The sequence below is a fragment of the Heterodontus francisci genome, chromosome 23 (assembly GCF_036365525.1).
Source record: "Heterodontus francisci isolate sHetFra1 chromosome 23, sHetFra1.hap1, whole genome shotgun sequence".
Taxonomy (NCBI): Eukaryota; Metazoa; Chordata; class Chondrichthyes; order Heterodontiformes; family Heterodontidae; genus Heterodontus; species Heterodontus francisci.
This window is the reverse complement of record NC_090393.1, coordinates 11,768,786-11,794,723: the sequence shown is the minus strand read 5'-3', so window position 1 is coordinate 11,794,723 and position 25,938 is coordinate 11,768,786. Positions and strand designations below refer to the sequence as shown.

Here is a 25,938-nt window from a genome sequence, read left to right as displayed (position 1 = left end):
CATTATGAAGAGAATAGGTCTCAGCGCTGAAGCACATCACTAGGGGAATGTGCCTCATTAGAGAACTAGAGCAAAACAATTATGTCTCCTGGACCTATCTGAACATTTAGACAAGATCTTTGCTTCTTTTGGTAGAATCCACATAATTCTTTATCCTGCGGCCACTTTATGAGCTTATTTCAATTGACTGCAAAAACGGAACTGTTTTAACAAGAGGTAGTTCACCTTAAGCACTCTTTTCTCATCCTTGCCCCGCACACACCTTTAAATCGGGCTCGAAACCGCAATGTGTCACCGTTCTTGCTATCAGTGTGATGATCAAGGGGATGCAGCAAATGATCCATTTCAAGATCACCACCTCTTTTTGATGTAGCTTGCCAACAGAATCAAGAATGAAAATGGTTTAATGAGAGCTGTTAGCTGAACTGGAAAAGACACTTTTAAAATCTCAGGTTTAGCTCTTTCGGCTTGAGCACAAATAAATTAAGATCTTATGATGGGAAGTTGTGGTTTCAATCGATTTGCAGTGCTTCATTGCGTGGTAGATGCTAATGTTATCAAGTATTCTTAAGGTATTGTTGTAGTCCGATTAATAGTAAAGTCATTCACATCTTCGAGAAAAGTAAAATGGAACATCACTTCTGACAAAAGGTCACCAACCTGAAATGTTAACTGTTTCTCCCTCTACAGACACTGACCTGCTGAGTATTTACAGCATTTTCTGTTCAGATTTCCAGCATCAACAGTCTTCTGCCTTTCACTAATGTCAATAGGATGCCTGAACTATCTGATGTGTAGCTGTGATCCTTTTTCAGATATCATGGAAGTTTAGAACGTGGAACCTCCAAGAACATCAGTACTGAATTTTGCCTCACTGGTGAAATTCACAGGAGGAGCTCCTGTGGCTTATACCATGTCCAGTAGATGACCCCACTGGAACCGAAAGTTCACTTTCAGCTGAACAACATGGAAATGGGTCGCAAGACAAAATACTGCCAGTTTCCCCATCTGATGTTAAATTGACTGTATATCATTTTTTCTGTTCTCTTCAGGAAAGAGCCATAAACTGAAGATAGCATGCAACACCAAACCAATTCAACTACTTTTATTCACATTATAGATTCAATATATCTGTATTACGCATTTACATACACTACAGAAAAATAATATCTCCACGTACAACTTTAATATTTCAATTTCATCATCCCAGCATCACAGACAACACAGATAGTGCAATTAACGCTTCAACTATGATTTGACACATATTCTATGCTCTATAATCGCAAAGAGTGATTGAATATTCTTTTTGTAATAAGTGATTGATGTGAGGTCCCAAAAGTACAGTTTAAGATACAGCCGTTAAAGACGGGTAACACAAACTGAGGCTAAAAAGTGCAAGAATTATACAGTAGTGATAACAGCATGGTCTCACTTTCTTGTCTTCAGGAAGTGACAGGGGAGGTTTGAGTTCATCATCAGTACGGGATCTGGTTCTGGTAGTACTGGATCATGTCGTATGTTTTACTCCTGAAAAGTAACAACACAGTTTTATAGCATTTCAATCAATGCACATTTTAACTTCACTATGAATCTCTTGCATCATCTTCCTTCATCCTCCTGACTCATCCCAGAACGTTACCAACTCTAATCTAGAAGCCCGTTGAGTATGGCTTCAGGTGTCTAATCTCCCTCTCCCATCCCGGAGGAAAGGTATGGCATATTCCATGACTAATTGTGAACATGACATGATGTCCTACCATCTTGGAGCTTTGCAGGAGCCATGTGCCTCTCCCATAGAAAGATAGGGGAATGAGTGAACCTAGCCCACTCTCAACTGGCAAAATATTGCATAAGAGGAAAGGGAATCTCAGGAAAACTATAAATCATTTACCTGTTGCTCAGGAAGCAGTTCTGAATGACTTTGATGATGAAGTTTGCTGCCTCTCTCTCGCTTACATTCGGGTTGAATCTTTGTCTAAAACACAGCAAGAAAAGTGCTAATAAAAATCTGAAGACTTATTCTGGGCATTTGATGTGTTGGCATTTCAAATTATGGCAAAATGTTAAATGTGCAGCTTAAAAATATTGCATGCACATCATCTGAAAAATGGATTGATTGCAGGTTTATTCAAGAATTCAAAAGGACTTACAATATTTTCTCACTAAAGATCATAAAATGGGATTAGCATTTTTCGACAACTGTAGGGGAATGTCTAAGATACTTACAAGATCCAAATCCTGATATACTTAAAAGGTTTAATCATATCAAAAACACACAGCCAAAAGCTAATGCTTACTTCAGAAGCTTGATGGTCTGCCCTCGGAAACAAGGAAGTCCAGTATCCAGCATGAGTGTAACAAGTGATACCACTGCATCCATGTAAGGCCTAAAGAATGAGAACAATGACAGTCATCAGAGGCTCCAAATGGTTCACACATTGAACATCAAGTGGGAACAGAACAAACCAAGCAGCAGCACAGGAACATTTCACAGACGTCTTTATAATTAAATTTGTTTCCTAAACTGAACAGATTTCAGCATTAACTGGCACTGAATACAGGTTAATTTTTCCCGTTATGTCATTTTCTGCTCCAACTTTCTTTCCTTTACTAAATACGTTGGCTTCTAAATATTACATTGAATTTACAGCACAGAAACAGGCCATTCAGCTCAGCTGCCCTGTGCTGGTGTTTATGCTCCACGAGCTTCCTCTCACCCTATCAACATATTCTTCTATTCCTTTCTCCCTTAAGTACTTAATTAGCTTCACCTTAAAGGCATCTATGCTATTTGCCTCAACTACTCTTGGTGGTACAGAGTTCCATATTCTAAGCACTCTCTGGGTAAAGAAATTTTTCCTGAATTCCTTATTGGATCGATTGGTGACTATCTTGCATTTATGGCCCCTAGTTTTGGACTCTCCCACAAATAGAAACATCACTGCATCTGTCCTATCGAACACTTTCATCATGTTGCGTATAGCTCCACGCAGGGTAGGTTACCAACTGCCCATTTCTCAGGTGCGATGCTCAACGATGATGGCAGTAGGCTATTTGGTCACAGGGCAGGGTAGGGTAGGTTACAGCAGAGCCCAATCTGTCCACTGGCAGCAAGACTCAGTGGACAGCGTTCAGAATCAAGGCGCCGGCCAGTTTTGCCCATCAGAAGCCTGAGGCAATGAAGTAAACTGTATCACCCTCACCAGCTCCTCAACTGAGACTGGTTAACACAGTGAAGTGAGATGTTTCTGATCTGTATAACTCAACTGTTCCTTGCCCAAACATGCTGAGCTACCAGAGAAACATTCAGCAACCCGAGAGGGATAATTTGCGTCAGTTTGAAACCACAAAGATGACCTCACGTTATCTAACAAGGCATTTACATGTTAGAACAAGAACATTTTCTAATGAAGCAAAGAGATTTTATTTTTAATTCCCACTCAGTTGATCTCTGGATCACCAATTAATGTATCATCACATGGAAAACCTAAATTACTAGAACCAGAATCTTGCAGCACAAAAAGAACCCTTAAGCCCATTGTGCACGTGGCATCGCACTGAAAGACCTACTCACTTAATCCATTCTACTGGCCTTTCCTTGTACCCATTACACATTTTCTTTATGAAATGTTTATCCACTTTCTTTTTAAAAGCTACTCAGAATTCTGCTTCTGCCAAGGTTTCTGGCAGGACAGAAAAAAATTCTCTTAATCGCTCTCCTGATTCTTAAATTTATGTTCTTCAGTCTACTCACTAACCAAACTGACAACTTTCAGAGACATTCGATGCAGCTAGTGTCTGGAAACCTGCATCAGCAACAAATTGAAAAGGTCAACCATCCTTCCAATTCTTTTGAATGCAAACGGATCCTGCCTAACTGTAGTGCAGTGCCAACTACACAAGGACCACCAATACCTTCATAAGGGAGGAGGCACGTCTTCATAATGAAGGGGACTCTTGTGAATATTGCCAACTGTTTAAATTGCACCACAGTTCTCAAAATTCTGAAACCTCTCTCGAAATGACTCTGGTGAAAAACATACAATTAGTTTTTGTACAGGCTTCTTACCTGACTGCTAAGTAACCCTTAACACACATCTCCATGAACCATTTAAAGGGCGTGGCTTCCATTTTTCCTCCCATGATCATCACCATCTCATCAGTTAGCTTGATATCAGGCTCCCAACCAAGATTGCCTCCTGGTGAGCTTTCAAACATGAAACCAAAATCTGCAAAAACATACGCAGTTTGATTTATAACCAACAGTCATCAGGTTTCTCTCCAAGACAAATATCAGTTAATAGTGATAGTTTATTTTTGGCTAATCAGGTGTTTGTGAAGAGTCCTGAAATCCATCATTATTATTAAGGACACTCCAAACAAGCTGCAGTTAAATCCACATAAGCAGAGTTGCTGTTTACCTGATGTAAACTGTGTACTCTCTCCCCCTAGGGGCAACGCCCTCTTTCCTAAATCCAGAAGGTATAGCTGGAAACTAAACTTTTGGAAGCCCATTGTGTACATTGGTATCTAACCAGCTAAAACCATGTATCTTACAGAGCTTGTCCAGCTAGCTCTTTGCTTGTGTCAGACCAGGCCATGATGATGGGCACCGGCTACATTTACACCATAACTGCAGTTAGGTCATTAGCATGGACACTGCAGTCGCAATGTAAATACTTATTTAGTGACAATATGGGGTACTGTCAGGCTTGACACAGCGGTAACACTCTTGCCCAAGAGTTCAAGCCCCAATTCAGAAACATGAGCAAGCAGTGTAGGGCGACACTTCTCTGCAGCACTGAGTGAGTTCTGCATTGTCAGATGAGTTATTAAACTGAAGTCTGGTCTGCCTGTCAAGTGGGTGTAAAAGAACCCATGGCATTATTTCAAAGAAGAGCCGAGGAGTTCTCCCCGAATTCCTGGCCAATGTTTAACCTTCAACCACCATCACCAAACACATTATTAATTCACTGCTGTTTGTGGGACTTTTCTGCGCACAAAGTGGCTGTCACGTTTCCTACATTACAATAGCGACAAGTACTTAATTGGTTGCAAAGTCCTTTGGGATGTCTTGGGGTAGTGAAAGGTGCCATAAAAACGCAAGTTTGTTTTTTCTTTTTGCTCTACCTGTTCAGCTTCCAGGGATCTCTAAGGTTGAATGGTAAGAATCCCAACCCCCATTAACAGGTTTACCCTGGAGCACGGTGAACCTGCTTGGCTCAGTGACCAGATTACTGACTGTGGCACAGGGAGCCGGTCCTCTTCTAATATTCCAGCATCAGACATGTCACCTTGTTGCCCCAAAGAACCCACACATCACCATACCTCTGGCCTCTCAACCCCTGCATAAGATAGTCATTAGACAATTGCCAATTATAGAATTCAGCCCTCACTAGGCAAAGTGCAGATACCAGGAATTTACCATGTTCTGAACCACAGCATGAATAGTGGTTCCACTTGATGCAGGTGTGGATCTTCAGCAGAAACTGCATGCTTCTCTGCAACTCAATTATAGCAGTCGCTTTGATCCTGAAGACATGAGCACCTGGACACATACCACCCTCCAATTGATATCAAACCAGCAGCAGATTCACAGCTCAGGGCAAATGATAGCTCATGACACTGCTCTTCAAAACCATTAATGTTTCCTCCCCCTTTCCCTAGAGAATTTTTAATGTTTAGGAATTTGGCATGAATACTGTCCACACCTTGTTGCTTGATCACTGGCTATGAGCAGCCAGGAGTCAGTGGGCTGGTTACACCAGTACAGCAAAGGGAAGCAAATAAGCACAACTGCCAACGTTAGAATTAAAACATTCCTGCAGCTTATATTTACGGCCCCTAATTTTGGTCTCCCCCAAAAGTGGAAACATCATCTCTCTGTCTAGCCTATCAAACCTTTTCATAATTTTAAAAACATCTATCAGGTTACCCCCTCAGCCGAGAGAAAAGAGCCCCAGCATGTTCAATCTTTTCTGATAGATATAACCTCTCCGGTCTGGTATCATCCTTATAAATCTTTTTTGCACCTTATCTACTGTCTCTTTATTCTTTTTGTAATATAGGGACCAGAATTGTGCACAAAACTCCAAGTATGGTCTAACCAAGGTTCTATAAATGTTGAACATAACTTCAATGGTTGAGGTTGGATATAAGGGAAAATACTCCCTTTGCTCTCCATTTGTGTTCGTAAAATGTAACCCCTACTCAATCCAGAAACAAACAATAAACTGATATTAACAAGTGGCAACTTGATCATCAACTTTGTCTTGATGTGCAAAGATGCAATTATTTCGAGAACCGAGATATGCATTTGGTGCTTTTGCACAGACCAGTCAAAGAGGACTTCTACTTCTTTTCCATCCCCTATCTCTCCAGGGCATTAGTTATAGTTCGGGTGCACCTGTATCAATGATTTTTTTCCCATCCTGAGAATTACTGTCTGCTCTTAGATACAATTTTAGATTCTATAAGTAGCAAATGGGTGAAAAAATGGCTTAAAAAGGCAGACCACACAAGATGACCGGAGACTGGAAAGGGAAAATGGTAGCTGCAGAAAGATGTTCGACTGCACCAGTAGAAGCTAATGGAAATGAAACCAGCATTGGTGATTTGACGGAGACACACTGAAATCAACTGACTCAATTTTTAATGCTGATGAGACTTTATGCTGCTCTTGCAGGATAAGCACTGACCTATGTGGATGAGATGACCTTTCCTGTCCAGCATGATGTTCCCATTGTGTCGGTCTTTGATTTGGAGCAAGAAGAGGAGGAGGCTGTATGCAGCCATGCTGCGGATAAAATTATACCGTGCCTTCGAGAAAAAAAGAAAATGTTAATTGTGGAATAGATGATCGATGAATATGCATCAAAGATGGCATGGCTTATAAGCAAAATTAGCAAAGCCTTACTTTTCCCTAAAAATTCACATTGACTGCCATCTGATAAACACATTTACTCATCAGTTCATAATACCCACTAAAAATCTGCTTAGGCTTGATGTGTTAAGATCCAAATTCTTAAGAGAACAGAGATGTGCATTTGCTGCCTTTGCACAGACCAACCACAGGGGTGAATGTTGGCAGTTAGAAACCTCTTGACTGCCAAAAGAATGCATGACTAACCTATCCCTCGCATTATCAGTCATTTTTCATCTACTTTGCATTGCTCAATGTGTTTCTAGAGAGCAGAGTGAGGGCAACTGATTACACCAAAGGTAAATTCGACTTCATGTACTCTGGAGCTTTCAAAATATGGCCACACCTATTTTCTATACTTGGCTGTACAAATTAATTCTGCTGAATTCAAATTCTGCTGGAACATTTTGCCAAATCAGATTTCCTTCCCTGTGTTTAGTTAACAAAATATGCATTAAATTAGAAACATCCGCATCAAAAATTAAAACTCTCTCTCTACATCCCCTCCAATTCATTTTTAAATCTTGAGGTTTTTTTTATTCGTTCATGAAATGTGGGCACTGCTGGCAATACCAGCATTTATGTCCCATCTCTAATTGCCCTGGAGAAGGTGGTGGTGAGCCGCCTTCTTGAACTGCTACAGTCGTTGTGGTGTAAGTCCACCCAGAGTACTGTTAGAGAGGGAATTCCAGGATTTTGGCCCAGTGACAGTAAAGGAACGGTGATATGTTTCCAAATCAGGATGGTGAGTGACTTGGAGGGGAACTTGCAGGTGGCAGTGTTTCCTTACGCCTGCTGCCCTTGTTCTTCTAGGTGGAAGAGGTTACAGTTTGGAGGCCTGGTGAGCTGCTGCAGTGAAACTTGTATATGGTACACACTGCAGCCATAGTGCACCAGTGTTGGAGACAGTAAATGTTGAAGGTGGTGGATGAGCTGCCGATCAAGCGGGCTGCTTTGTCCTGGATAGTGTGAAGCTTCTTGAGTGGTCTGGAGCTGCACCCATCCAGGCAAGTGAGGATTATTCCCTCACACTGCTGATAGATGGTGGACAGGCTTTGGGGAGACAGGAGGTAAGTTACTTGTCATAAAATATGCTGCCTCTGACTGGCTTTTGTTGCCACAGTATTTATGTGGCTGGTCCAGTTACGTTTCTGATCAATGGTACCCCCCAGGATGTTGACGGTGGAAGATTCAGCAATTGTAATGCTTTTGAATGTTAACGGGAGATGGCTAGATTCTCTCTTGTTGGAGGCTGGCACTTGTGTGGTATGACTGTTACTGCCACTTATCAGCCCAAGCCTGAATGTTGTCCAAATCTTGCTGCATGTGGGCACAGACTGCTTCATTATCTGAAGAGTTACAAATGGGACAGAACACTGTGCAATCACCAGCAAACATCCCCATTTCTGGCCTTATGATGGAGGGAAGGTCATTGATAAAGCAGCTAAAGATGGCTAGGCCATCCAAATTATATGAAATCCTTTACACAGAGATGTATACAGCAGCAATAATATACACCAGTGTGACCAATTCCTGCCTTTGTAATAGCCTTGAATCAAATATTTACACAGAATTTACAGCAGACACAGGCTACTTGGCTCAAATGGTCTATGACAGTGTTTACACTCCACACAAGTCCCCTCCCACCCTACCTCATCTAATCCTATCAACACAACCTTCTATTCCTTTCTCCCTCATGTGCTTATCTGGATTGCCCTCAAAAACATCTATGCTATTTGCCTCAACTATTCTATGTGGTAGCAAGTTCCATATTCTCACCAATCTCTAGGTAAAGATGTTTTGTCTGAATATTTATGAGTTACTTCTCTACATCTATCCTTTCAAGCCCCTTCATAACTTTACAGACCTCTATTAGGTCACTCCCTGAGCCTTCTCTTTTCTACAGAAAAGAACATTTGTTTCTCTTCAGCAATCATCCATAATAATTTGCTCTGCCCAATTTGCAGCCAGTTGCAGGGATGTCCTGATTTTACCTTCTGGAATGCTAAAGTTGATTCATCTCCATACTGGTTCCTGAAGTAATCGTACATTCCAAAATCAGTCTGTCGGCCCAGCTGATCGCGTGACTTGCAGTCAGGGATGCATTCAATAACTCCACACTGAAAAATTAAACTCGGGTCACACCTGAATTCTGCTTACAATGAATATCCATTTGAGAACTCCATTCCTGTACAGTATTTATTTCATCAAGTAAGTTGATGATAACCCTGACAGTGAACACGATATGGTTGGTTTTACAAATGCTTGTGATTGGTGACTAGTCTCATCCGCCTACCTGGTCTATCAGGAAGCAAACCACAGCTGTGCCAGACATGAAATTATACCCATTGATTTCATGGCTTCCCTTTATTAGTGCATATTGATAAACATCAGCCCTTAGGACCACAGGCATAACTTTTATCGTGAAATACAATAGAATGGGGTAAAGCCTAGAGGACAGGTCAACACTTGACCAGTTTCTTGAAAACAGGAAATTGCTGAAAAGAAATTATGTACACTACAAAGACAATTATTTTAAGCAAAGGTCCTGACATTGAGAGGAATTCTCAATTTGTTGAAATTCAGTCTAAATTTAATAACCACACTTCTCTGAGGTACAATTGTTTCCTGATTTTATGCATCCACAAATACGTAATTCTGACATGTGAATATGGCAGTGTTTCAAGGTTAGCTCTTTACACAGTAACAGTTCAAAATTCTTACAGGGATCGACAGGCTAAATGCAGGAAGGATGTTTCCCCTGGCTGGGAGTCTAAAACCAGGGGACACATTCTCAGAATAAGGGGTACCGAGAAGAGGAGGAATTTCTTCACTCAGAATGAAGAATCTTTGGAATTCTCTACCCCAGAGGGCAGCGGAGGCTCAATCATCGAGTATGTTCAAGACTGAGATAGATAGATTTCAAGATATTAAAGGCATCAGGGGATAGTGCGGGAAAATGGCATTGATGTGGAAGATCAGCCATGATTTAGTTGAATGCGGAGCAGATTCAAGGGGCCAAATGGCCTACTCCTGCTCCTATTTCCTATGTTCATATAGCTGTCCTTCTATTTTCAACTTTTGCGTATGTAACTAGATCTTACTAAGTTTATTGAATAACCACAGTAAGTAACAGTAACATTTTCAATATCATTCTATCATGTAGGACATACCCCTGGGGCTGTAGCCACTACTCTGTAGGGAAAGACAAATAGGTCCAAACCCACAAGCTGAATAATGTTCTTGAAAAGACCAATAATCTGTAACGCCAACATATCCTGTGGAGACACACACACATACACAGTAAGCACACTTTGAAAGCGAGACAATGCAAAAAATTTAACTATCAGAAACTAACCTTCTAACAAAAGTGTTTCAAGTAAAACGGAGTGTGGAATTGTTATCATTAAGTGGTTTATGAGTTTCACAATGAAAGTTTAATCTACTTTTTCTAGAAAGTTAATATTAGAACAGAAATACTTTAAAGAAATAATCCAGGGAAGGTTTAGAAAAAAAATGTACTTCTAAACCTAGCTCCCATGCAAAAGAAAACTAATGAAACTTGACTCAGTTGGTAATTATGAATTTTTATCGATCAAAGCTCCCATTAACTAATGATACAAGGACGAGGATTGAAGATTTTGGGCAAGAGATGCAGGGGGACTATGAGGAATTGTTTTATGCAGCAGGTGGTAATGACTTGGCACTCTCTGCCCAGAAGGGTGGTGGAAGCAGAGACGATCAATGACTTCAAAAGGAAATTGGATGGCCACTTGAAGGAAATAGACTTGCAGGGCAACAGGGATTGAGCCATGGGCCTGACTGGATAGCTCCGTGGAGAGTTGGCATGGGCTCAATGTGCTGAATGGCTTCCTTTTGTGCCATAAATGACACTATGATCTTGCATTGTGGGCTTTGTGTGGTCACTGGCCATTATCTCATTCAGTCAAGTTTTAATTTATTTGAACAATATACTAGCCTCCCCATCAACAGGATTATGAAACATGCAGCTGACCCGTCACCCTGTGCTAGGTCAAGCAATGTTTCGCTTTGGTGCCGAATACTACTTTTGTTAAAAGCTCTCTGCGAAAGAGTACAAAATGACTCTCGAAAGATACAAAACTTTTTGGGCATGGGGGAACCCTAAACTACAAATCGGAGGCGAGCTTAAATGTCACTTTCTAAAGAATTGTGTCTTATTATGCACTCAGGATGTCCAAAAGTGCTTCATGACAACTTAATTACTTCGAGCAATACCTCAATTTTAACATTCTCATTTTTGTTTTCAAATCCTTCCATCGTCTCAACCCACCCTATCTCTATAGCCTGCTCCAGCTCTACAACTGCCATCACAAATCGTGGTGAGCTCTTTGTATGGGGCAAGAATCTCCGAGGTTGCCTTGGCATTGGGAGCATGGATGATCAGTACTTTCCCTGGCGGGTAGGTCCTTCACTAATTTGATATTCAGGTTCACAGAAATTTGGTGTTACAGTGCTGACTATTTGTGTCAACCCCCTCGGAATCCAATTTAGCAGACAAACTGAACTAAAGCGGAACAGCTGGGGGCAGTTTTTCAATACAATGTTGTCTTGAATGAAATATTAACTATCTTCCCCCCTGCACTGCCCCTTTACCCCATTCCCCACAAACAAGCCAATCTCTTAGGTCAGTCATCAGGGACAATGAATTGATTTTCTTTAGTCTGTACACTTGCACATATTAACATTTCAGAGATAGACTACCTAAAGGACACTTTGACCTAATTATTCTCTGAAGGCAGGCAGTGGCACCACCAGAGGTGGTAAGCTGATTTTTGTAGTGGATGGTTCTGTTCAGTTCAGTTTGGGGCGGCACAGTGGCGCAGTGGTGAGCACCGCGGCCTCACAGCTCCAGCGACCCGGGTTCAATTCTGGGTACTGCCTGTGTGGAGCTTGCAAGTTCTCCCTGTGTCTGTGTGGGTTTTCTCCGGGTGCTCCTGTTTCCTCCCACAAGCCAAAAGACTTGCAGGATGGTAGGTAAATTGGCCATTATAAAAAATTGCCCCTAGTATAGGTAGGTGGTAGGGAAATATAGGGACAGGTGGGGATGTGGTAGGAATATGGGAGTAGTGTAGGATTAGTATATATGGGTGGTTGATGGTCGGCACAGACTCGGTGGGCCGAAGGGCCTGTTTCAGTGCTGTATCTCTAAACTAAACTAAACTAAACTAAACTAAACCCTCTGAGATATCTGCGTTCCTCCAATTCTGGCCTCTTTGAGCATCCCCAATTGTAATCGCTGCACCTTTGGCAGCTGTACCGTCAGCTGCCTGGGCCCTGAGCTCTGGATTTCCCTCCCTACACCCCTCTTTTCTCTTTTAAGACACTCCTTAAAACTATCTCTGTCGAAGTTTTGGCCATCTGCCCTAATATCTCCTTATCTGGCTCAGTGTCAAATTTTGCTTGATAACACTCCTATGAAGTATCTAAGATTGTTTTAGTATTTTAAAGGCGCTATATAAATGCAAGTTGTTATTCAGCATTGCTTTTGCCCCAATCCCAACTAATATCAGTAGATTCCACCAAATGTTCATGTGCTCTTCCTTAATTACTTCAGACCTGTTAAGTTAACTTTATAGTTTATATGCCGAGACATGACCACAGAAATTAAATGCAGGGTGAATGGATTTACCTGCCTGCAGTCATCACCAACTTTAAAAATGGCAGCCTGCCAACAAATCCTTTCAGAGTCATCTTTCTCAGTATTGTCATCAGTGCAGTCAGAACAGGAACGAAGACCTGGAAATCAGATGCATTATTCCCCACCGTATTAACATGTCACTTCAACGCTTAAGTCTGCATATTAGGTTTATAGCACATGGTTAAAGCATAGAAATGATACACAACATAGGTTTAAAAAAAAAGTAGAATTATCAATATTTGATTATTCTAGCATTCATTTTGAAGATGCTTGGAACACACACAGACAAACTTTTGACTGTTTTCTCCAGAAGGTGCTACCCTTCAGTGTAGTATTGTTCCCACAGTTACTGGCAGCTCAGCTACCCTGCTACCTCACCTGGGTCGCCAGCCTTTCGGCTAATTGTGTGTTGGCCAATCAACTGCAGAGGACAACATGGACCAGCCAATCCTGTACTCATCCAACATTTACACACACAACCTTGCCCAAAAGTGTTGTTTGGATAGTACGTCAAGAGGAGGCACCCTACTTCTTGTTTCCCTTTCCTAGCCAAGAGATACTGGGGTTAGCTGTAGGGCCAGAATAGCTCCCCTCACCATCGATTTGTCTGTGAATGTGCTAAATTACCTGTGTTCACATAAAGGTACTGCGTATGGCAATGCCCTCTGTGACCACTGTCTGAGGCAGAACCTGATGGTTCGCAACTTTGACCCTGAGCTGAGTTTCTGGCCACATACCCTCTCCATTACCAATGCCGCCTACTTCCATTTTCGTAATATTGCCCATCGCCGCCAATGTCTTAGCCCACCTGCTGCTGAAACTCTGATCTATGCCTTTGTTACCTCCAGACTCGACTATTCCAAATCTCTTGTGACTGGCCTTCCACTCTCTGTAAACTTGAGCTTTACCAAGACTCTTCTGCTCGTATCCCAACTCACACAAAGTCACGTTTACCCATCACCCCTGTGCTCACTGACTCACACTGGCTCCCAGTCCAGCAACACCTCGAATTGAAAATTCTCATCCTTGTGTTCAAATCCCTCCATGGCCTCACCCCTCTCTATATCTGTAACCTCAAGCCCTACAACCCTCCAAAAACACCACTTGCCTCCAATTTTGGCACCTTGTGCATCCCCCACTCCCTTTGTCCCCTCATTGGTAGCCATGTCTTCAGCTGTCTAGGCCCCAAGCTCTGGAATTCCCTCGCTAAACCTTTCTCCCCTCATAATGGCTCTGTGTCAAATGTGTCTGATTACACACCTGTAAAGTGGCTAGGGATGCTTTACTACATTAAAAAAGCTATATAAATTCAGGTTGTTCTTTTTGAATCAAGAACAGCAAGTACAATGAGGAACTATATTTACGGCATAATGAGTTATACTAAAATAACCTTTTTAGTTATTGTTACTATGGGAACTCAAACAACTTGCTTTTATATCGCACATTTCATGTAGAAAATGCCTCAAAACAATCTATAGAGAGCAGAGGATTATTAGACACAGACATGGCAGGAGAAACTGAGGGTGTGACTGTAAGTTTGGGCAAATATACAGTATTGCAACACACCAATCCCTTGGGTCATAGAATTTTGTAATCTCAAACACTGTCCAAGCTGGAAAATGTTTAATTTTATCATTACTGTAAAATTCAGATTTAAGTAATTGCTGCTTAGGTCCATTCAACTGAAATCATTACTACTTTTAACAACAATCCAATATCTTAAGAACAAAAGAAATAGGGGCCGGAGTAGGCCATTCAGCCCTTCAAGCCTGCTCCACCATTCAATGAGATCATGGCTGATCTTCTATTTCAACACCATTTTCCTGCACTATCCCCGTATCCCTTGATGTTTTCAATGTGAGGAAATCTTTCGATCTGAGTCTTGAACATACTCAACGACTGAGCCTCCACAGCCCTCTGGGGCAGAAAATTCCAAACATTCACCACCCTCTGAGTGGAGAAATTCCTCCTCATTGCGATCCTAAATTACCTGCCCTTATTCTGAGACTGTGTCCCTGGTTCTAGGCTCCCCAGCCAGGGGAAACATCCTTCCTGCATCTCCCGTGTTGAGAATTTTGTATGTTTGAATGATATCACTTCTCATTCTTCTAAACTCCAGAGAATAAAGGCCCAGTCTGTTTAATCTTTCTTCACAGGACAAGCCCTCCATCTCAGGAATTAATTTGGTGAACCTTCATTGCACTTCCTTCACGGCACTAATATCCTTCCTAAGGTAAGGGGATCAAAACGGCACACAGTACTCCAGGTGCGTCTAACCAAGGTTCTATATAATTGAAGCAATACTTCACTACTCCTGTACTCAAATCCTCTTGCGATAAAGGCTAACATAGCATTAGCTTTCTTAATTGATTGCAGCACCTGCATGTTAGCTTTCAATGAATAACTGACAAGGACACCCAGGTCCCTTTGTACATTTACACTTTCTAATCTCTGACCATTTAAGAAATACTCTGCACATCTATTCCTCCTACCAAAGTGGATAACCACATTTTTCCATATTACATTCCATTTGCCACGTTCTTGCCCACTCACGAAGTCTTTCCAAATCCCCTTGAAGCCACTTTGCATCTTCCTCATAACACATATTTCCACCTAGTTTTGTGCCATCCGCGAACTTGGAAATATTACACTTGGTCCCCACATCCAAATCATTGATATATATAGTGAACAGCTGGGGCCCAAGCACTGATCCCTGCGGTACCCCACTAGTCACAGCCTGCCAACGTGAGAATGACCTGTTTATTACTACTCTCTGTTTTCTGCCTGTTAACCTATTCTTAATCCATGCCTATATATTATCTCCTATCACATGTGCTTTAGTTTTGCTAACCAACCTCCTGTGGGGGACTTTATCAAAGGCCTTTTTAAAATCCAAATATACAACATCCACCGACTCTCCTTTATCAATTCTGTTAATAACATCCTCAATAAATTCCGACAGGTTCGTCAAACTTGATTTCCCATTCATAAATCCATGTTGGCTATGCCCAATCAGATCATTATCCAAGTGTCCATTTATCACATCCTTTAGAATAGATTCTAGTATTTTCCCAGCTACTCCACTCCCACCTTCTTGAGCCCCTTATCTGCCTAACTTGCAGTCACACCCGCCTATCCCTGACCACCGACCAAATCAAATGGCCCCATTCTAAGGGGTGTGACGGTCTTCTGGAACAAAGTGTCCAGGTAACCTTCCCCCTCCCTGATGCATCGCATTGTCTGCAGCTCGGTCGCCAGCCCGAACTCTGTGCTGAAGCTCCTCAAGCTATAGATATGGTTGCCATGGATTACAGTGGCATCCAGGAGCTCCCACATGCTGCAACCGTGACACATCACCTGGCTTGCTCTCTTTATTGTGTTAATTAAATTTATTTTTCTTAATTAATTTATCGTTCCCCTCTTCACTGAACCCCCTCACTCACCAAACTCCTGACTGCACACTCTGTGCACTCAAGCAGCACCCATTGCAGACAAGCAGCTCTCAGAGACTCCTATATTTATACTCTCCGAAAAACAATTAGTCATTTCTGCTAGAGCTCGGAAACCAGTTTAAGCTAACTACCTAGTTAACTAGCTATAGCTGCCCTCAGAAAACTTGTATATCCCTGTTTAAGACTGGAAGAAACTTAACTTCCCTTTCAACTTAAACAGTAATTTTTAGTTAATTGTTAAATGTAAACAAAAACTAGACTTTAAGAGACAAATTAACCCTTAAAATCCCCTCACTCACCAAACTCCCAACTTCACAATCTGTACACTCAAGCAGAACTCAGTGCAGACAACTTAAAATTTAAATTCAGGGACAATTAAAACTTGAGGAATATTTGCATTTGCAATTAGATTTTTCTTTTTAAAAAAAATCTACTAAAAACACATTTCGGTCCACCCCCCCACCCCCCCAACCAACAAAGAAAAGTAACACAATTCAATGATTTGAGCAAATGATAATAGGTAACAACTGCAATGCAGTATTGAGTGAATGCTCAATGTCACAGCCACTGCCTTTCAGATCGCATCTTGGACTCTAGCATTATCCTATTTCAGATTTCATTCCAAGAACAGCAAGGAATTCTCCCAGTGTCCTGGCCAGCACTTTTCCCTCAACCAAAGCAGGTAACCCAGCCCTTGATCTTGTTGTTTCAGGGATCTCAAAATGGCTGCCTTGTTTACAGTTACTGAACTTCAAAGCAATTCATTAAATACATGGGGCTTGGAGACATTTCTGTGAAAAATGAAGTACTATGAAAGTGCAACTCATCTTTTAAAAAAATACAAAACTGGGGGAATAGCTGGTCTGGTTGTTCTCCCACTCTTGGCTTCCTCCACATTCGGTAGAATACCCCAGCTGAGGGGATGCCACTATTGAAACCAACTACTGGATGGTGGGCAAAAGTGGCCTGTTTGCCAACATTCCATCCCTTGGCGAAATGCACAGTGGATTCAGAGATGGCTTGACATACCAAGCTAAAAATGGAGACGCTTCAGTTTTGAATGGAGCACTGTGGACAATTCGCGAATACATCTGAAGTTCACTTTACATCCTTCATTGCTGCAAGCCAGAATTGTTAAACATGAAAGGTGTTGTGTTTGGGTGGGCCAATGCCCATTTTCAATGCGTCGATTGTCATTTTTAGAAAATTGTATCTGCTTTAATTGTACAAAGATCTCAAATAGTACTTGTAATTGATTGGCTTTAATGTTTTAGGAGATGAATTTTGCAGATAGAAACATAAACTGGACAGCACTTTCAAAGAGCCAGCAGAGCCATGGGCCTCCTTCTGCACTGTGTCATTCTATGAAAACCATTTCCAAGCTATCAACAGAAAAGAAAATACAATATTGTTTCTCTACTGACCCTCCCATTATATCTCATGATCTGGACTTAGTAACTGAGGTTGATTAGATACCAAAAAGAAATCTTTATTGCAAGTAGATTTTACAATGTGTGAAATATGCAATGGCCAGAGTACAAAAAGCTTTACTGACCTTCCCTTTCCAGCTCAGATACTCCACACCGTTTTACTTTAAACTTTGCCAAGTAGGGAGCCTTTGCAGCACTGTGAGACAAGAAGTAAACAAATACGCATGCAAGTTTATATAAAGGATTTAAACAGAATAGAATAGGATATTTTAAGAAAAGTTACAGTGCAGACTTTCCCATGCATTTTATTTGCAGGAATGGTAGAAATTAAAATAAAGTGCAATTAAGAATTTCATAAAGCATTCATTATTCAACACAAAAAAAGTCATTTACAGCACCAAGTGTTTAAAAGTGGTGTTTGAAGTCAAATCAAATTCACCTTTGCATGGGAGTTCCTGACTTGTAGTCAATGTCCAAGACAATAGCTTCTGGATTACTGGGAAGGTAACAACCTGAAACCAAAAGAAACCAGGGCAATGCTTTAATGGTCATCCTTTAAATGTTGTACCTTTATATTAATTTGAGAAATGAAAAAGGAGCACAATGGAGTCTTCTAGAGAAAAGACTCCCAAACTGCAAACAGTCCATCTTCAAAGATTGGGAAATACTTACAAAATGATGCACTGTCATTTGAGATGCTGGAAATAACATGAAAAAGATCCGTTTCTCTTACCAGGCTGGACTTTAACTTCAGATAAGGCCTTCAAACAAGCTTTCTTCCTTTCTTCGCCTTTAGGATATGGCCTACAGAAGTTAGGCACAATAAGTGTTCTGAGTATTTCTACTGCTCTACCAGAGAAAAGTTAATTACACTTTCTGATGGAACGTGGTAAATACCATCTATCTGTAATCAGATTTCCACTGATATACGCTTTCTACAACACATAGTCAAGAGAATAACATGCTAGAATCTGGAACACATGTAATTTTAAAGAGGCAATGTTCCATTCAGGGTCTGTCTGGGCTGGTTCTGTGCTATAAATGTTTTCTCGGTAAACTCTCCTCTGAAGCGGCAGCTCTGCCACTGTTCAAGTTGTATCAATGAAACACCTAATGGTGCATTCACATTGCAAGTTTAGTTTCAGCACATCATCCTTTCAGCTTCATACTCCTGCACAACCTCAGCGTAAACCAGGTTATCAAGGCTAAAACTGACTCTCAACTGAGGCGAGACTACCTCTTTCAAGAATTCTTACACCTCTTCCTCTGTTGTCAGATCAGACTCTGGGGCCTGATTTCATGTCATTCGGCATCAATACAAAGCAGAGTGGACCAGTGGAACTTCAGGCAAATTTTCCCAATTCGGGTATATGATCAAATTTAATTCACAAAGAGGGGCTATGGAATGTGCTGAGAGGTCAAATGTAATGGGTGAAAGAGAGAGAGTTAATGCATTAACTTCCAATTAGAGATTTACACAATTGGTGGGTCAAAATCCTGGAGCTCCCTCCCTAACAGCAATCTGGGACTACACTACAAGGACTGCAGCGGTTCAAGAAAGCGGCTCATCACCATCTTCTCAAGGGGAATTAGGGATGGGCAACAAATGCTGGCCTTGCCAGCGATGCTCATATCCCACGAACAAATGAAAAAAGGATGCATTCAGAAACAGCAAAATTTACTCCTGTAATGAGGCTAAGCTAATCATAATAAGGCAACTGGGATTTGTTTTAAGTAAACAAGGTGCATGGATTACTCTGCTTCAATAAAACTTATCACATGAACTAGAATATCAGTTCTCTATCCCCCCCTTTTTTGCTTTTACAAAGAGTTTCAGAACATTTAAAAAAATGTACAATACATTGAGCAAGAAATCCTTTTGTAAATGCAAGTTTGTAATTTCCTTTTCTTGTTGTGGATTGGGGTTACCTAATCAGCATTTTAAAAAATTACAGTTGTCACCACCATTTTAATGCACAAAACTCAATTTCTAATAGAGATTGAACAGTCCCAGCAGTTGACAATAACATATATTGAAAATTTTGCAAGTAAAAAAACAACTTCCTATTTGTTTCAAGGTCACAAATATCTCTAGGTTACAAGATCACAGCTAATCAAAACTAGCATTATTTAATATGCCATCACATTGAACTAGACTGCATTTATTCTGTGGTAGAAAAATGGGGAAATTTGACTGATAGATAAGAGTTGTTCCTAGAAGCTGTTGCCAACAACAACTTGTATTTATATAGCAGCTTTAACGTAGTTAAATGCTTCACAGGAAAGTTAGCAAACAAAATTTGACACCGTGCGACAGAAGGAGATGTCAGGACAGATGACCAAATGCTTGGTCAAAGAGGTAGGTTCTAAGGAGTGTCTTCAAAGGAGGAGCTAGGGAGATGGAGGGGTTTGGGGAAGGAATTCCAAAGTTTAGGGTCTTGGTAGCTGAAGGTATGGCCACCAATTGTGGAGTGATTCAAATCGAGCATGTGCAAGAAGACAGAATTGGAAGAGCACAGAAATTTCGAAAGGTTGCAGGGCTCACAATCTTATTTCAGGACCTTCAGGGCATCTTCAGTTTCATAGCAAGAAGCTCACCCAGGTACAGAAATGAGAAGATGGTTAACAGCACAACATTAAGTCTTTTACAGATCTCTGCTTTATTTTACTCATGGGGTTAAATGAGAACCAAAGCATTGATGGTGTCTCACATCTAATCCAAATAATATGAGTGCAGAGATTACAGAAGGTTGTCGGGCTGGAGGAGCTAGGCCATGGAGGGCTTTGAAAACAAGGATGAGAATTTTAAAATTGAGGCATTGCCGGTCCAGCAGCCATTGTAGGTCAGCAAGCACAGGGGTGATGGGTGAACAGGGCTTGGTCAAAGTTAGGAATCGTGTATTTCTGACAATGGAACAGTGGACACACAGGGGAATGACCCTGGGGTAGTGGTAGGGGGCTGTTGTGTTTCTGGTCTACATGGTTCACTTATTCACCGAATAAACTTGCTGAGCTGTCAGGGTCCTCATGTCTAGTTTGTAGCTTGAGGAAATGCATTGCTATTGTTTTTACATTATTTTCTGACACAAGTGCAAGCTTTGAAAAAGTAACTTTTAGGCTCATCACAAATATTCAGGCAACCAAAAACACTGAGAAATGATAACCAACCCCCAAAAATGTAGTGACAACCCGTTTCAAAGGATCATGGGCGCAGACTCAAGAAAGCTTAAGGCCTATTTACATTATTAGCATAGTATTGGTGGCAGGCACCTGGCACTCTCACCACCAACAGCACCATGTAAAGAAGGCAACCCTCATAATTTTAACAACATCCAAGAGCATGGGTCACAAGAGGAGGTTAGAGGCACGTAGGACATTAGTCTCTTAGTCCCTCCATGGATCAAACAGAAACGTCTCTTCAGTTTACATTACACAGAATGCACAACTCAGAAATGAGCCATTCAGCCCAGCTGGTCTGTGCTGGTGTTTATGCTCCACACAAGTGTCCTCTCATCCTCCTTTGCTTACTCGATCAGTAGACAATAGTTTGCAATTATTGCACTCAACTATGAGGTAAATAATATTTCTTGCATAATGGTTCCTTTTTTCATCTACAGAAGCAATCTGACTTGACTACCGCCTTAAAGACTTCAGACAACTCCCATATTTAAACAAGACAGGTTTGGTAACTATCTTCAAAACACAAACTTGCATTTATATAGCATCTTTAATGTAATAAAACAAGCCTCTTCACAGGCGCGTTATCTAACAAAATTTGTGTTGGGGGTGATAGAGAAGATGATCAGGGTGCCAGAGAACTATGAGGGTCTTTTTGAGAGGACACCATCTTACTTGATGATAGCCGAAACATTAGTGATCTTGTTGAAGAAGTCATACTCTCGCTGGTAGAAGTCCTTCGCTGGGCCAGACAGTGAAACAGTGATCTCTTCTATCAGTTGCTCCAGTAATTCACCAATATCAGCTGCCAATAAAACACACAGGAAACATCCAATTGTTTTTAAATTGAGAAATCTGTCAATTCAGGATTCCAATGGTGCTTGTTTAACCTGAAGCTAGATCAGATTTACCAGAATCTATAAGCTATGCAATTTATGTCGCAAGCAGGTAAAGTATACTTCACAAACATAAAGCCATTCCCATTGTCCTTTGTTTTTAATCTCTCCGCTCTCTTAGATTTGCTAGCATCATAATCCCATTCACAGGTATAAAAAGACAGGCAGCCAACATTTTTCTGAAGCTGCTGTCAAACATCACTCTTCAATTTAACCGCAGGCTGTGAGTGGCCTGTGAGGAACGCACTCTCTAATATTCAAATACTAGGAGAGGTAAAGTGTTTTGCCTTCATTCACAACCCCACCCAGAGTGTACAATGAAGACTCCAGAAAGTTACCATGGAGGTAATCATGCATGGAACCTTGTATTCTACCATTCTATTCTACAAGTTAGTCCAGCAACAGACTACACCGATTGAGCTAACTGTTGGGTTGAAAACAATCTGGATATTTTCTGCAGATTAAAATAATTCACATTACTTTGTTTCTTTGTACCCAATATTGATATCAAGTCAGTGGTCTAATCAACTGATGTTAAGTCGTTGAAGTTTAACAGCTCCATATTAAGAAGCCTATTTTCTTAGCACTTTTACCTAATAATGAATACAGTCTTGTCTGGCCAACAGACTATGTTGTGTATTTGAGGTATTAATGAGTGCAAGTGCACATATATACTAAAGAATGCACAACAATGTTTTCACTCTATTCTAGATTAGCAAACTCTTACTAAAGTGACTTAAAATAATAGCTAGCTCAAGATAAATATTTATAAAAGAATAGATCAGGATCTGTACCATCAGGGTAATAGGAAAGAACTTCAGCGTTTGACTGATGTGGCACTGCATAAATGCTTAGGTACTTGAATAAGCAACACATCACGGGAAAGTATGTCAATGACACAGTCGTTGCTTCCCCTCTGGCCTAATCTCTGGGGGCTTGTTTTACTAATCAGCACCGGAGACTTGAAACCTTCTATGCATAATGGCTATTAAAAGGGTCCTGCCAGTCTCCCATTCAGTCTGTACAGAAAAACAAAACTTGCCACTTAGCAAACAGACATTTCAACAGTCTTGCTTTCAACATGGAGTTCCACATGGATACAACAGTTCAATCAAGAAGGCTCATCACCACCTTCTCAAGGCAGCTAGGCATGGGCAATAAATGCTGGCATGACTAGTGATGCCCATAAGCCCAGAATTATTTGCTTTTAAAAAAACAAACACAAGCAGAAGTAAATAAAGAATGTCAATATCACACACAGTAGGGTAAAGAATGAGGCAATGAATAGACAACCATTGTCCTTTATACAGTATGACAGCCTAAATACTTACGGTCCTTATGACTGCCTTCTTCATCAGTGAATATATTGGTTTTCATGTTCCAAATAAATTGGTGACCTAAAAGCTGTGACTTGGCTGCTGCGCACAAGATGTACTCTCTTACATATCCCATCTAGAATATATTGTAAAACAAATGGCAGTTAACAGAGCTAACAAATGGAAATGAAATTGTTTAGGGGTAAGTGCTATTCAAAGTTCTGCCCACCGGCATAATGGTGCAAAAAAAAACGCAGTTGAGTCAGAGCCATTACTGAACAGATGGAGGCCATTTGGCCCATCAAATTCATGCTGGCTCTCTAGAGCAATCCAGTCAGTGCCATTGCCCTGCTCTATCCTTGTAGCCCTGCAAGTTTATTTCCTTCAAGTGCCCATCCAATTTCTTTAATTGTTTCCACTTCCACCAGCCTCATAGACAGCGAGTCATTACCACCTACGGCGTAAAAAAGTTTTTCCTTACATCCCCCCTGCATCTGTTGCCCAAAACCTTAAATCTGCGTTCCCTAGTCCTTGTACCATTGGCTAATAGGAACAACTTTTCTTTGTCTACCTTTTCTAAAGCTGTCATAATCTTGGCCACCTCTATCAAATCTCCCCTCAGTCTCCTTTCTCCAGGAAGAACAACCCCAACTTCTCCAATCTAACCTGGCAGCTAAAATCTCTCATCCCCGGAACCATTCTGGCAAATCTCCTCTGCACCCTCTCAAAGACCCTCACATCCTTCCTAAAGTGTGGTGACCAGAACTGGACACAATACTTCGGTTGTGGCTTAACCAGAGCTTTAATAAAGGTTCAGCATAACTTCCCTGCTTTTGTACTGAATACCTACCTCTATTTATGAAGCCCACAATCCCTCATGCTTTGCTAACTACTTTCTCAATATGTCCCACCACCTTCAAGGATTTTTTTTTAATATATATATATATATATATATATATATAACTGATCAATGCTCATTAAAAAAAATTGTTTGATGGAACAGCGGTTTATGGTGGTATTTTGGATATGACTAACTTTCCTGGCAGGGTTCCTAGAATTTTACAGACACCTGCAGGCCAATCTCTGCAGCAAGCACAAATGAGAACGTATGTCCCGTAGCAAGTCTGCCTAAGATTCAGGGGTTAGCTCAATTTGATAATTTTTCAATTGCTGGATAAAAGTACTGAATATTTGAGGAGAAAAATATAGGCATTTTAAGCACTTTACTGTGCTTAGCCTGTGTTGCTTACAGTAATATTTTCCGGTTAACAGGAAGCCACTTCACCTAGCCAGTTGAGGTAGCTGGTGTTAAGCAGCAGCTACGTGCCCCATTAAATAAAGGGCATTAAAGCCACAGAGATCATACAGAGTCAATTCACCAAGATGTGGGAAAATATAGTTACAATGAGAGACATGAGGTACTGGGATGATTTTAACTAGAGAAGGCAAGGCTAACAGGAGACATAATGGAATTTTTTTTAATTATAAAGGGTTTTGATAGAGTGAACAGTTAGGAAGTCAGTGACAAAAGGGTGAGGGGAGTTGCTGGAGCATAGTGTATTTTGCTACAGGGAATAGTTGAGGCAGCAACCGTTGCATGTTTTAAGGGTAAAACAGATAAACATTTAAAGGCCACGATGCAGGCCTATGGAGAAACAGCAGGTCAAAAAGGTATTAGTTTTGTACTGCTCTAGCAAAAAGGTGGACCGAACGGCCTCCTTATACATTGTTAACTTCTATGACTGTAAGTTGCAGGTAGCCAATAAAATGTGCATCAAAAGCAATACATGACATTTTGAATTTGAATGATGTCAGGTGATATTTTCCAATACACAAATTTCATTCAATTGCTGCTTGTGGGATCTTGTTGAACACAAAATCACTATTATGTTTACATTTTAAACCGTGACTGCAATTCAAAGTAACTTATTGTAAGTGCAGTAATTTGGGACATTTCTAAGAGACACAATAAAGATAAGGTTATTATGTAAACACAGGTTTATTCTTCCTTTTTGGGGAGGTGTCTGCAAAACTAATGTACTAAAGTGAGATTAGAGAGGAACATAATGCTCACTACACAACCTTGATTCAACTGTTTGTTCGCCAGTTTGGGCTCGAGTACAATCCAGACGACAAATCTATCTGTGCGGCCCATCCAAGTAGGGGGTATCTCAAAGCAAAAGTGAAATGTGTAGAACACAATATAATCAAGAATCTGACAAAAGCAAAATATGGAGATCCTCTCGAATCAACAACAGGATTCAGCCAGCCCAGTATGGCTATGGAGTCAATATTTGACAAGGTTCCCCGATATTCCCATAACATGGGCACAATATAGCAGCCTTAGAAAATCTAGCAGAGGGAACAAAGCCAGCTTTAGGATAGTATCCTGCTTGCAACAAATACTTCAGAGGTAAACTCATTAAATCCAACTTTGCTGGGTCAGAAGTTCTGAAAGTCGTAAACATCTCAAAAAGAGAACAGAAAAGTCACTTTTTTTTTTAAAAGGAAAAATATGGGGCATTTCCATGAATTTCCAAACCTTTAAGCTCAATATGTAGCTAACCAAGCACCAGTGTGAACTGGTAAAATCCTTTCCCATTTGGCTTTAACCGAATAAAGAGAATGTATTCCCTACCTTGTCATATCTGAGAGCTTGAACAATTTGTGGAATATAGAACAGAATTGCATCCTGTTTGGGAAGAAAATGTGGGCCGGTGGTTAGCAGGTCAGCCAAAATACACGGTTTTGCTTAATCTCTTCAAATAAAACGTTAATATCTTCCAATAACTCCTTTAATTCCCTAAACATGCCACATGTCTTCACAGCTAAGCAAAACAAATACCAGAATGCTGGAAATAAAGCAGGACCCATCAGCACTGAGATGAGGAGAAATTTCTTCACTCAAGAGAGTGGTGAGCCTGTGGAATTCGTTACCACAGAAAGCAGTTGAGGCTAAAACATTGTATGTTTTCAAGAAGGAGTTAGATATAGCTCTTGGGTCTAAAGGGATCAAAGGGTATGGGGCGAAAGCAAGAACAGGCTACTGAGTTGGATGATCAGCC

General features: G+C 40.9%; 1 protein-coding gene across 1 annotated transcript in view; it reads right to left on the bottom strand.

Moving 5' to 3' along the window:
* Positions 1–1,089: 1,089 nt before the first annotated feature.
* Positions 1,090–25,938, bottom strand: part of pi4kab (phosphatidylinositol 4-kinase, catalytic, alpha b) — a 167,379-nt gene continuing 142,530 nt past the window's right edge. The window contains exons 42-55 of the mRNA XM_068054681.1: positions 25,512–25,565; positions 22,889–23,009; positions 21,337–21,466; positions 18,218–18,288; positions 17,924–17,996; positions 17,610–17,680; positions 12,594–12,700; positions 10,096–10,200; positions 8,917–9,042; positions 6,699–6,819; positions 4,070–4,229; positions 2,298–2,387; positions 1,892–1,975; positions 1,090–1,527 (exon numbers count right to left, since the gene is read on the bottom strand). Coding sequence (XP_067910782.1) covers positions 1,476–1,527; positions 1,892–1,975; positions 2,298–2,387; positions 4,070–4,229; positions 6,699–6,819; positions 8,917–9,042; positions 10,096–10,200; positions 12,594–12,700; positions 17,610–17,680; positions 17,924–17,996; positions 18,218–18,288; positions 21,337–21,466; positions 22,889–23,009; positions 25,512–25,565 — 1,365 coding nt within the window. The 3' untranslated portion in view covers positions 1,090–1,475. The remainder of the gene's footprint in view (positions 1,528–1,891; positions 1,976–2,297; positions 2,388–4,069; positions 4,230–6,698; positions 6,820–8,916; positions 9,043–10,095; positions 10,201–12,593; positions 12,701–17,609; positions 17,681–17,923; positions 17,997–18,217; positions 18,289–21,336; positions 21,467–22,888; positions 23,010–25,511; positions 25,566–25,938) is intronic.